At 41.1% G+C, this 13,044-nt stretch overlaps 1 protein-coding gene across 6 annotated transcripts in view; it reads left to right on the plus strand.

Annotated features, from left to right (window-relative positions):
• The window catches only part of slc4a10a (solute carrier family 4 member 10a), a 352,554-nt gene that overhangs the window by 14,047 nt on the left and 325,463 nt on the right, over positions 1 to 13,044 (plus strand). For 4 of the 6 annotated variants that reach the window (XM_083557764.1, XM_083557763.1, XM_083557765.1 and 1 more), the window contains 22 exons: positions 195 to 355; positions 470 to 658; positions 1,851 to 1,939; positions 2,043 to 2,200; positions 2,330 to 2,417; positions 2,517 to 2,663; positions 3,237 to 3,337; positions 3,688 to 3,862; positions 3,944 to 4,077; positions 4,199 to 4,444; positions 4,524 to 4,629; positions 5,214 to 5,375; positions 5,543 to 5,656; positions 5,769 to 5,930; positions 6,023 to 6,274; positions 6,363 to 6,431; positions 6,738 to 6,911; positions 6,988 to 7,110; positions 7,225 to 7,289; positions 7,551 to 7,661; positions 7,962 to 7,999; positions 10,583 to 11,351. In XM_083557764.1, the coding sequence (XP_083413890.1) occupies positions 195 to 355; positions 470 to 658; positions 1,851 to 1,939; positions 2,043 to 2,200; positions 2,330 to 2,417; positions 2,517 to 2,663; positions 3,237 to 3,337; positions 3,688 to 3,862; positions 3,944 to 4,077; positions 4,199 to 4,444; positions 4,524 to 4,629; positions 5,214 to 5,375; positions 5,543 to 5,656; positions 5,769 to 5,930; positions 6,023 to 6,274; positions 6,363 to 6,431; positions 6,738 to 6,911; positions 6,988 to 7,110; positions 7,225 to 7,289; positions 7,551 to 7,661; positions 7,962 to 7,974 (2,839 nt within the window). In that variant the 3' untranslated portion in view covers positions 7,975 to 7,999; positions 10,583 to 11,351. Of the gene's footprint in view, positions 1 to 194; positions 356 to 469; positions 659 to 1,850; positions 1,940 to 2,042; positions 2,201 to 2,329; positions 2,418 to 2,516; positions 2,664 to 3,236; positions 3,338 to 3,687; positions 3,863 to 3,943; positions 4,078 to 4,198; positions 4,445 to 4,523; positions 4,630 to 5,213; positions 5,376 to 5,542; positions 5,657 to 5,768; positions 5,931 to 6,022; positions 6,275 to 6,362; positions 6,432 to 6,737; positions 6,912 to 6,987; positions 7,111 to 7,224; positions 7,290 to 7,550; positions 7,662 to 7,831; positions 8,000 to 10,582; positions 11,352 to 13,044 lie in introns of those variants that run through there. The other 2 variants (XR_014536238.1, XR_014536239.1) reach the window with 2 other exon arrangements.

Here is a 13,044-nt window from a genome sequence, read left to right on the forward strand (position 1 = left end):
CATAAGTAAACAGTGTAAATCTTCTCAAAGGTGCTCAGAGGTTAAGTGCGTGTCTGTACGTGTGAAGTTCATGCTTTATTTAGCTTTTTCTAGCATCTTTTTCTTGCGCAACAGAATATTGTTGCGCAAGGAAATTTGGTTGTCTGTCGGACAACAGATCGATCCTTGTTCTCTGTGGTGGTGTGCTGTTGTAGATGGCTGAAATTTGAGGAGGACGTGGAGGACGGCGGGGAGAGATGGAGTAAACCCTACGTGGCCACACTGTCTCTGCACAGTCTGTTCGAACTGCGCAGCTGCATCCTCAATGGCATCGTCATGCTGGACATGAGAGCTCACTCGCTGGAGGAGATTGCAGGTGTAGTAAATAAATAATAAACAACAATAAATATTTCTTAGAGTGAAATCGTTGTAGAAAAAAAAAAACAGAGCTCTGTGATAATCACCGATCTCTTGCTTTCGTCTATTTCAGACATGGTTCTCGACCAGCATGAGATATCGGTCACTATCGGAGAGGAGGTGCGCAGGAAAATCCGCAACGCTCTTCTCAAACAGCACCATCACCAAAACCAGAAGAAACTAGCCAACCGCATCCCCATTGTCCGCTCGTTTGCTGACATTGGAAAAAAGCAGTCAGAGCCACACTCTATGGATAAGAACGGTAATAAGCTTAACTCTCAACATACATGGTGAAGAAAATTCCATCGTGATGAAGAGTTACACAGCTACACAGCCAAAGTCCAAAGCATCAATCAAACTACTGTTTATTAAGTAATTGAAAAAGAGACAGAGCATATGCTCAGTGAGTCTGATACAGGAAATGAAACATTTTTGGTAGATGATCGTCAAAATATAAGTCAATGCGATCTAATTTGCTCACATTTCTAGATGTAAATAAGTGCACTTTTTTGGCCCAGTTTGCCCCCATAGATTTTTGCAACCAAGGGTTGAGACTTCAGACACATTAACACAGAAGCAAATGGTCAACCATAGAACAGTAAGGGATTATCGACCTTATAAAATGTAGACTCTTGTGTCAGAGCAAGGAAGTAGTCCTATACAGCTGCTATAGCATTCTCTTCGCAGTTGGTTTAGCGCTTATAAAAAAGTGTTATGAAATTCCATTATATAAAGTTTATAGTTTGTACTATTTTTCTTAAGTTTTACTTCCTTTTCTCTTCCTATGTTTATTAGAAGTGAGACACGTTCTTTATATATACTTAAATATATAAATTACTCTGGAATTTCACAAATTATTGTTGGAGAACCTTCCACTTGGCTATATTCAAGGGAGCTGTCCAGTATTTGGTGCTGAAACCTAAATGTTTGATGTTGATGTGCAGTGATGCTCAGATAGATGACCAGTTCAGATTGTTATATTTTATACAGCCTGAACATGTCTATCGCTGTGTAAGTAACGTGCTTCTACCTACGAATAACATAAGTAGCTTTAGACCTGGTTTGTCATCGGTATAATTCATTCGGTCCTTCAGAAAATCACTGCTATGGAAAAATCAACAACGAATCAATGCTGCATTAACATTTTTTAGCCCTGATCTGATATTCATGAATATCTGATTTTGTATATTTGACTTTAGGACCTTAAGAAACTGATTGTCTCATTAAACTTGACCCTGTGCCAAAGAAATTATATTCCATTGATCCATAAAGTTTACTTAAAAACTTGATTGAGTGAATCTGATCATCTTGATGTGCATCAGATTCTCATAAAGCAAAAAAATCTTGATTCTTGAACCTATTCATTAGGTTTTTTTTTTTTTTTTTATAATAAATTCTAATTTTTATTTGGATCAAGTGGTAATACAACTCAAAGTGCTCATTCCTGTTCTCAGGTCAGATGGTGTCTCCGCAGTCACAACCGTGCTGCCCAGAAGGCAGAGGCGATGGCAGTCGAGAAAACAGTGCAGTGGACTTTAGTAAGGTACATCTAGTTCCTACATTCAACCCAATACTGATCTTTTTTAACTAGATGAGCACATAGGAAGTTATCAAACATGTAAATGGACCTCGTTGAAATTTTGCAGATAGACCTCCATTTTATGAAGAAGATCCCACCAGGTGCCGAGGCGTCAAATATCCTGGTTGGAGAATTGGAGTTCCTGGAGAAGCCAGTGGTGGCGTTTGTGAGGCTTTCTCCAGCTGTGCTGCTTAACGGCCTGGCTGAGGTCCCCATTACCACCAGGTGTGCCCCAAGAAGATCCACTTAAAAGCACAAATCTGTAGTAATGGCAGAATCTTGCTTCTATAGAATACAATATGCTTTTGTCTAGCAACCGTCAGTTTTATTGCCCTCACGTGTGTGATCATTCAGATTTCTGTTTATACTGCTGGGACCAATGGGAAAAGGACCTCAGTACCACGAGATCGGACGCTCCATTGCCACACTAATGACAGACGAGGTCAGCGCTGTTTCATGCCATTCCAATCATCTCTCCTTTTTTTTTTTTTTTTTTTTTAGATTGGTCTAAAATTGGTGATCTGTTTCACTTCCTTTTAAGGTGTTCCATGATGTGGCGTATAAGGCGAAGGACCGCAGTGACTTGGTGGCTGGAATTGATGAGTTTTTGGACCAGGTGACTGTGTTACCGCCAGGGGAGTGGGACCCGAGCATCAGAATAGAGCCACCCAAGAACGTGCCGTCTCAGGTGAAGCCTGAAACACTCATTCAGTGTAGTGAACAAATAAATAGCAACAAGCCTTGACCACATTTAGCTTTTTATTTGTTTTAAGGCTCTTCCATTTAACACTGGTGTATTTTTTTTCTTGTTTGCACTGGTTTTTAATGTTTTTCACTGTTTTTTTTATTGGTGTTCACTGGCCCTCACTGGTGGTCACTGCTTGTCACTCAGGATTTGTATGCATGTGTTTATTTATTTATGTATTAATGTATTTATTTTACTAGTTTTTACTAGTGGTCATTGTTTTTTTTTACTGGTTGTAGCATTTGGTCTCAACAATGACAAGACTTTGCAAAGAAATAAACCCACAAGAGGGTTTTAATGAGAACATGGGCACACGTGCGCTTTGTTGCCACGGGAACCATGATGCAAATGCTAGCAATGCAAGTGCAATTAATCAACAGAAAATATTGGATATTCAAAAATATGGTTAATAAGCTTTAAAAAATAATTTGGAGGATGAAGGATTGAAAGCATGAAAGGATGAAAGCATATAAAGCTTGGAAGTAGTTGAGGTTAATGTTGTCTTTGTTTCACCAGGAGAAAAGAAAAATTCCTCCTTTACCTAATGGAGTGACCGAGCTGGGAGAGCCCGAGGAGCACGGAGGCCATGAAGGACCTGAATTACAGCGCACAGGAAGGTGAGGGTGTGTGTGTGTGTGTGTGTGTGTATGTGTGTGTGTTTTATGGGTGACTTCTTTGTGGTTATCGAACTTGAGGTTAGGTGCAATCCCAGCATAGAAGAGCTGCTTTAATATGTTTACCTCTCCGGCTCTCTCTTTTGCCTCTCTTTTTTCGTCTTCTATCCTCTTACATCTACTGCAAAACCAATCCTGCTTTCAACCTAAACTTTTCCTGACCATACCATCCTATTACCATCCCATTACTCCCCATGTTATGTTATAATAAGTATTATATTATTCAGGGCTATTCTTTGTGTATAATGTTTGTTGTGGAAGGCAATGCTAAAATCGTGCATATGCCTCTTCAGGATTTTTGGAGGATTAATCTTGGATGTAAAGCGCAAAATTGGTCATTATCTGTCTGATTACACCGACGCCATCAGCCTACAGTGTCTGGCCTCCTTCCTGTTCCTCTACTGTGCCTGCATGTCTCCTGTGATTACTTTCGGAGGCCTGCTGGGGGAAGCCACAGAGGGTCGAATAGTAAGTGCACGATCTTCATCTGCTTTACATCCGTACATGTATATGCTGAAATGAGCTGTAATTCACGTTTATGTCTTTCAGAGTGCTATCGAGTCTTTGTTCGGTGCCTCTATGACTGGGATAGCGTACTCTCTGTTTGCTGGGCAGCCCCTCACTATCCTGGGCAGCACTGGTCCTGTCTTGGTATTCGAGAAGATCCTGTTCAAGTTTTGCAAGTGAGTTTTATCCTCAGCACTGGTGGATCCAACCATTTCTGGTCAAACATCAGAACTGTAATTAAAAAAATATGATTGGTGATGACCTATTTCCAAAGCTTAGTGATGTGTGTTTATTAAGGGAATATGGACTCTCCTACCTGTCATTGCGTGTGTGTATCGGACTTTGGACTGCTTTCTTCTGCCTGGTCCTGGTGGCCACGGATGCCAGTTCTCTGGTGTGCTACATCACCCGCTTCACAGAGGAGGCCTTTGCTTCACTCATCTGCATCATTTTCATCTACGAAGCTCTGGAGAAACTGGTGCACCTGGGAGAGACCTATTCCTTCAACATGCACAATGACCTCAACAAGCTCACCCAGTACTCGTACGTACACACATCCGTTTATCCATCCATCTATCCATCTTTATCTAGACTGCATTCAATAACCTGTGATTCCTTTCAGCTGTGTGTGCACAGAGCCAAGTGATCCAAGCAACAGCACCCTGCAACACTGGCAGGAGAAGAACATCACTAGCTCTGAGATCGACTGGTTAGGTCTGGATGTCAAGGTGAGGGAATGGCAAAGCGACTCATTCACATTTTCTTAAACTCCATCATATAATGTTTTACACAACCTTGCTGGTGCTGTGGAAGCTGATGGAGAATCACCAGATCCTCAATATTTTTACTACTGTTGTTGAACGGTACAGGAAATTTCATTTGGTTGGAAAACAGCATGTAATAAGTAGTACTCATGGGCGGCGACCTCTGCTGGTCGGAAGGTGTATGTTCTGTTTTCAGCATTACAGCAGTGCAAGTTTTTAGTTAATGGGAAGACGTTCAAACAAATCTATATATCTCATTGCACATATTTGAAAAAGACATAATACAGTTTTCAGATAATTAATTTAATACTCTTAAAGTTCTAATTGTCTATCCTATTTTTCTTTATTAGTCTGTAACACACTCTATACAGTATGCGTATTATTGGAGAGAGACAATTGTATAGGATGCCTTTGGAAATAGCTTTCTAATTCATTTAATACTTCTTAATACAGATCAGTTATCATTCATGAACAAAGTTGTGCAGGTGTGAGGAAGTTGAAGTTTACAGCAGTGTGGTGAAGGTTCGCTGTGTTGTTCTGTGCTGCAGAGCTGTGTGGACCTCAGGGGTGAATTCCAGGGCAGTGCGTGCGGCCATCATGGCCCCTACATCCCAGATGTTCTGTTCTGGTCTGTTGTTCTCTTCTTCTCCACCGTCGCCATGTCTTCATTCCTCAAGGAGTTCAAATTTAGCCGCTACTTCCCCACCAAGGCAAGTGTGTATGCGCTTGTGTGTGTGTGTGTGTGTGTGTGTGTGTGTGTGTGTGTGTGTGTGTGTGTGTGTGTGTGTAGTTAGTTTTAGCTTCTGTTACAGTATGGGGATATTTGTTGATGTTTGGGTCCATATTTTCCTGTATGTGTGTATGTTTTTTACTCCAGGTGAGGGCAATCATCAGCGACTTTGCAGTCTTCATCACTATCGCTACCATGGTGGGGATCGACTTTGCTCTGGGGGTTCCATCTCCCAAACTGCAGGTTCCTAATGAATTCAAAGTGAGTCATCCAGTGATACAGACTTCACACTGATGAATATGACGACAGCGCTTTTAGCAGTCACTGAGCTTTGCCTTTGTGTAACCCAATCTGATCTCCTGACCTTCTACAGCCGACCAGAGATGACCGCGGCTGGATCGTCAGGCCTCTGGGACCGAACCCTTGGTGGACAATCCCCATTGCCTTTATCCCAGCATTGCTTTGTACCATCCTCATCTTCATGGATCAGCAAATCACAGCTGTCATCATTAACAGGAAGGAGCACAAGCTGAAGGTACAGGGGTTTTTTCTCAGTCAACAAACTTCCCCAGTCTTCCCAGACTTTTCTGATGAAAACTTAGATTCTCTTGTGTTCACCCTCTGCAGAAAGGCTGTGGCTACCACCTGGACCTGTTTGTGGTGGGCGTGATGCTTGGAGTGTGTTCGGTTATGGGACTGCCATGGTTCGTGGCTGCCACCGTCCTCTCCATTTCGCACGTGAACAGCTTGAAGCTGGAATCGGAGTGCTCGGCACCCGGAGAGCAGCCCAAATTCCTGGGAATCAGAGAGCAGCGCTTTACCGGCCTTATGATCTTCGTCCTCATGGGCTGCTCTGTCTTCATGACTTCCGTCCTAAAGGTCAGTGACTTTTAACCTGTAGTGTAAATGTAATTATTTTTTCTTTTCCCAGTCTCGTGTGATTGAATGCATTTTGTTTTGTCTGTAGTTCATCCCAATGCCTGTATTATATGGTGTTTTCTTGTACATGGGGGCGTCATCTCTCCGAGGCATACAGGTAGGTGTTACTAGCACATGCACTTGACATTCATGCTTTTGTACCTATTGGCTTTGGGTGGGAGAAGTTTACTCTGTCAATTGAAGTGACGTTTACAATCATGCATGTCTGCAGTCTAATGAATGTGGAAGAGGGTAGATAGCACCTTTTTTGTGATGTAGCTGCAGTGTGAAAAGAAACGGAGACAAGCTTGATGCTTTGGGTTTGCATTTCTGAAGAAGTTTTTGTTACGTAGTTACGTTAAAACAGTACGTTATGTATTTCCCACCAAGTTTGCGTTCACGGTGATTTCTATCTCATGTGCAGTTCTTTGACCGTCTGAGGTTGTTTGGAATGCCAGCCAAACACCAGCCGGACTTCATCTACCTAAGACATGTTCCTTTGAGGAAGGTCCACCTGTTCACCATCATCCAGCTAAGCTGCCTCGTCCTCCTGTGGGTCATCAAAACCTCCAGAGCTGCCATCGTTTTTCCTATGATGGTAAATCAAAATCCTTTTTATCTGAAAGACACAAAGTGTGACATGGTAGTGATATTGAGCTGGTTTGCCGGCGCAGGTCTTGGCGTTAGTCTTCATCCGTAAGCTGCTGGACTTTATTTTTACGAAGAGGGAACTCAGTTGGCTCGATGACCTCATGCCTGAGAGCAAGAAGAAGAAATTGGAGGACGCACAGAACGAGGTACATTACTGTATCGAATAACGCTGACCGATTCCTGCCTAACGTGACTTGTTGATCATGAAAATCCAAGTATTTCTGATGGTTGAGTATCTTTTATCTCTGGAATTTGGGCAGGAGACCCACAGTGTGATGATGGAGGATGAGGGAATTGTCCAGGTGCCACTTGAAGGAAATTACAAGTAAGCACTTCTCTCAGGAGGACATTTTCATGAATTCTAGTCAGAACTTGGGTTTTGGGGCCCTGCATCTCGTTTACTGCATTTTTTTTAATGTTCTCATTGCATCTCTCTATCCGATTCCCTTTGGTGTGTATCTCAAAAATGAATGAACCGATTACTTTTAAATGATTCCACACGGGATCAAGAAAATAGCTAAAACAAATGTCACTACTAGCATACACCATGACTTTGCTTTTAATGGATTTCTGTCTTGTTTTTAAGGGACGATCCGTCCACAGTCAACATTTCAGATGAAATGACCAAGACCTCTTTTGGAAATACCTGGAAAAGCCTCAGTACGGAGAGCAGCAAAAATGATAAAAGTGCAAAAAGGTTTGTAAATAACTATTCTATCTACTGATATGCTACATGATTAGCTTTATTACACCAACCTGTAGAAGCTTCTGCATAGCCTTAGAGTTGTTAGAAGATTGCCTGCAATGAAAAGCCATTTAAATGAATTTAAAGCTTGCATGTTCGTTCTCTGTGCTATTTATGTGTAGATAATCTCCAGCTGTTTTCTCCATGAAAGCCCACCTGAGCCCCGATCCTGAAACCCCCCACTTAATATGATCTCCTTTTTAAAGCTTTCTCCGATTTTGACTGAATTTCTTATCCCATGTCACCCGGTAGCTCCCTCTCCTAATCTCCCAACTGCTGACTTTCCAAAGGTAAGATGAGCTCCCGAATTTTTTTCCCGTCTCCTCCTGGTCACACTAATGATTTTATATACTTTTTCCCAATAATATATATATATACAGTGAGGAAAATAAGTATTTGAACACGCCGCTATTTTGCAAGTTCTCCCACTTAGAAATCATGGAGGGGTCTGAAATTGTCATCGTAGGTGCATGTCCACTGTGAGAGACATAATCTAAAAAAAAAAATCCAGAAATCACAATATATGATTTTTAAACTATTTATTTGTATGATACAGCTGCAAATAAGTATTTGAACACCTGTCTATCAGCTAGAATTCTGACCCTCAACGACCTGTTAGTCTGCCTTTAAAATGTCCACCTCCACTACATTTATTATCCTAAATTAGATGCACCTGTTTGAGGTCGTTAGCTGCATAAAGACACCTGTCCACCCCATACAATCAGTAAGAATCCAACTACTAACATGGTCAAGACCAACGAGCTGTCCAAAGACACTAGAGACAAAATTGTACACCTCCACAAGGCTGGAAAGAGCTACGGGGAAATTGCCAAGCAGCTTGGTGAAAAAAGGTCCACTGTTGGAGCAATCATTAGAAAATGGAAGAAGCTAAACATGACTGTCAATCTCCCTCGGACTGAGGCTCCATGCAAGATCTCACCTCGTGGGGTCTCAATGATCCTAAGGAAGGTGAGAAATCAGCCCAGAACTACACGGGAGGAGCTGATCAATGACCTGAAAAGAGCTGGGACAACCGTTTCCAAGGTTACTGTTGGTAATACACTAAGACGTCATGGTTTGAAATCATGCATGGCACGGAAGGTTCCCCTGCTTAAACCAGCACATGTCCAGGCACGTCTTAAGTTTGCCAATGACCATTTGGATGATCCAGAGGAGTCATGGGAGATAGTCATGTGGTCAGATGAGACCAAAATATAACTTTTGGGTCATAATTCCATTAAACGTGTTTGGAGGAAGAAGAGTGATGAGCACCATCCCAAGAACACCATTCCTTCTGTGAAGCATGGGGGTGGTAGCATCATGCTTTGGGGGTGTTTTCTGCACATGGGACAGGGCGACTGCACTGTATTAAGGAGAGAATTAATGCGAGATTTTGGGGACCAAACCTCCTTCCCTCAGTTAGAGCATTGAAGATGGGTCGAGGCTGGGTCTTCCAACATGACAATGACCCGAAGCACACAGCCAGGATACCCAAGGAGTGGCTCTGTAAGAAGCATATCAAGGTTCTGGCATGGCCTAGCCAGTCTCCAGACCTAAACCCAATAGAGAATCTTTGGAGGGAGCTCAAACTCCGTGTTTCTCAGCGACAGTCCAGAAACCTGACTGATCTAGAGAAGATCTGTGTGGAGGAGTGGGCCAAAATCCCTCCTGCAGTGTGTGCAAACCTGGTGAAAAACTACAGGAAACGTTTGATCTCTGTAATTGCAAACAAAGGCTCCTGTACCAAATATTAACATTGACTTTCTCAGGTGTTCAAATACTTATTTGCAGCTGTATCATACAAATAAATAGTTAAAAAATCATACATTGTGATTTCTGGATTTTTTTTTTAGATTATGTCTCTCACAGTGGACATGCACCTACGATGACAATTTCAGACCCCTCCATGATTTCTAAGTGGGAGAACTTGCAAAATAGCAGGGTGTTCAAATACTTATTTTCCTCACTGTATATATATATATACAGTGAGGAAAATTCATTCACACTTTGGCATAACCAATCTACCTACATGCAAGATTGGAACATGATGGGGTGGGGGACTGTTTCCTCAAATTGAAAATGTACCGTCTTGCTGTCCTCTGGGAAACATGAGAACCCAGAAGAACCACATATGGCTGGAAAAGTCAGGCGTCTCCAAATGCTCAATATTTAAATACTCAATAGACAATACTGGTATAGTCTGTTTTGCCTTGTATAGTTTGTTTTGTCTGGTATAGTTTGTTTTGTCTGGTATAGTCCAAGTTAAATGTATAGTGTTCATTTTGTCTGTACTTTTGAGAGTCACCAACATCTGGAACAAAGTTTCTTGTGTGTGTAAACACACTTGGCCAATAAACCTGATTCAGATACTTTAATATATACAGTGTATAAATACATACACAATATGGACAAAAGAATTAGGAGACACCTGACCATATGTGGTTCTTCCCCAAATGGTTTCCCTAATTTAAAGGCCATGGTTTTATAGGATGTCTTTGAAAACTAGGAGACCCCAACCTGGTCCAGCATGACAACGCCCCTGTGCACAAAGCCAACACCATTAACATATAGTCTCCTGCTATAGATCTCAAATTCATGGTGCTGACTGCACCCCAGGCCTCCTCATCTCACCTACATCAGTACCTGACTTTACTACTACCCTTGTGGCTGAATGATCACAAATCTCCACATAATTTAGTGGAACATCTTCCCTGAAGAGTGGAGGTTTTTTTTTACCAGAAAATTACCAAAATTATTTTGCACACATTTTCATATTATATTATTTATTCTCATTCCTTCGTTTTGGTGTTTCGATTAGATTTGTTTGTTCCTTTCTGTATTTATCTGACCCTCTCTTCATTCTCACCCTGCAGAGCTCCAGAGAAAGACGTCAGGAAGAAAATAGGAGACTGGAACATTGACCGAGAGACGAGTTTGTGACATTTTTGTTTTGCTTTTAAAGAACATAAGTATTGTGCCACTATATAGCACTCATGTGTGTTTCACTGTAGCTCACTGTGTGTAACACCTGTTCTCACATTCCATTCGACTGTGTGTGTGTGTGTGTGTGTGTGTCTGTGTGTGTGTGTGTGTGTGTGTGTGTTGGCTAAATGCCTGGAAATACGTGTGTTTGTAAAGGAGAAAGCTTTGCGTGAGATCCTTTTACAGGCGAAATATTACAGACTTTTAGGAGTTTTACATTTGAAGCTGCTTCGGTTTGAACCCCAGAAGTATATTTTATGTTTTTGTATTTTTGACAGTAGCGTTAACCTTTTCGATATCCTTGTCATACAGTATGAAAGAGATCTACGATTCCGTGTTTTTTCGCAAACGAAAGGAAAACGGTCAGGTGACAAATTGTGCGGGGGGGGGAACGATGGCGGTCGGACTTCTGATTGGGATCGGAATCCGAGCGAGCTGCCGATGCCTTTAACAAGGCCCTTAGCGCTCAACTGCTCAGTTGTATAACGACGAGCGATCGCTTTGGATGAAGACGTCGTCTGCCAAATGCTGCCACGTACAGTAATGTTAATGGTGTTTGGTCGTGTTGAACCGTCAATGTACCTTCAGATTGTGTTTACAAAAATCTCTGGAACTGTAAAGAAGTGAGAAACTACCATTTTAATAAAAGATATAATACCCGTAATATTACCCAATAACCCATTTTTTCATCATTACCAGCAGAATTTATTTCCCACCTTTAATTTGTCACCTGTCTGTACATACTACTGTGACTGTGGACATCAATCTTGATATATATATAAAACATTAAGTTTTATTTTCTGACTCCTGACAGCCAAAATGATCTCTCTACGATATACAGTACAGACCAAAAGTTTGGACACACCTTCTCATACAAAGAGTTTTCTTTATTTTCATGACTATGAAAATTGTAGATTCACACTGAAGGCATCAAAACTATGAATTAACACATGTGGAATTATATATGGAATTATATACATAACAAAAAAGTGTGAAACAACTGAAAAATTTCATATTGTAGGTTCTTCAAAGTAGCCACCTTTTGCTTTGATTACTGCTTTGCACACTCTCGGCATTCTCTTGATGAGCTTCAAGAGGTAGTCACCTGAAATGGTCTTCCAACAGTCTTGAAGGAGTTCCCCGAGAGATGCTTGGCACTTGTTGGCCCTTTTGCCTTCACTCTGCAGTCCAGCTCACCCCTAAACCATCTCGATTGGGTTCAGGTCCGGTCACTGTGGAGGCCAGGTCATCTGGGGCAGCACCCCATCACTTTCCTTCTTGGTCAAATAGCCCTTAATGCCTTCAGTGTGACTCTACAATTTTCATAGTCATGAAAATAAAGAAAACTCTTTGAATGAGAAGGTGTGTCCAAACTTTTGGTCTGTACTGTATATATCATAGTAGTCCATGTGAATAGCTGTACATAAATGTCCGTCTGAGCGCGTGAGCTATTTCATTCAGCATACTTTCTACACACTTTGTATGTTAATGCTAACTGCATTTGTTTGTACAAAAAAAAAATAATAATGAAAAAGAAAAAAAAGACCACAATATTTTTTAAGCATCGTTTTACGAACCATTTTATCTTGTATACTGTTGTGTTTTTTCTTCATAGATTTACTATTCACAAATTTTGGACATAAAATCTTTTTAGTCAACATCGTACATAAGATCGCAAATACCGAGTATTATATATTTAGCTTCAATAAAACCCACGTATTTCGTAATACACGTGTTTATACGTATTCACTCAAGCGTGCAGGAGAAACACTGACGAGAGATGAGATGCAATAATCCGTAATAAGAGGGGCATTATATCACGAGAAGAAAAATGTTGTTGTTTGTGTAATATGTAAAAAAAAAAATGAATGGATAAATAAATCATTTTAAGAGCGTTTATTTCACATGTAGATGTGGGAAAGAAAAAAAAACGGATGTGGTCGTGAGGTAACGTTTCCATGGTGACGTCATCGGGTTCTGTAACGTCTTTGTCGCCGTTATATTGATGTATTTATTCGGCTACTTTTTGTTGGTGTAAATATTGCACTTCGTTGATGGTGTTGAAGGATGGCCAGGCGACGTTTTCTTATATAAGATAAATGACATACGGCGCATAATCGTATTGTTAAGTCAATAAAGGGAAATGGCGTACGGGGAGGGGGTTCTTTTCTCTGACGCACCGCTGATGTGTAAACACTGTATCATCTGAACACATTAAAATGATGTACAATCTAAATTCCAGAAAAAGGATTTTGTGTGATTTATTTGTTTGTGTGTGTGTGTGTTGAAATGGCTGAGAAAACACACTGCAGTACAAACACAATTCCTAAAAAAGTTGGGACAATACAAAGTT

Source organism: Silurus aristotelis, assembly GCF_946808225.1.
Source record: "Silurus aristotelis genome assembly, chromosome: 13".
In the NCBI taxonomy this organism is placed as follows: domain Eukaryota; kingdom Metazoa; phylum Chordata; class Actinopteri; order Siluriformes; family Siluridae; genus Silurus; species Silurus aristotelis.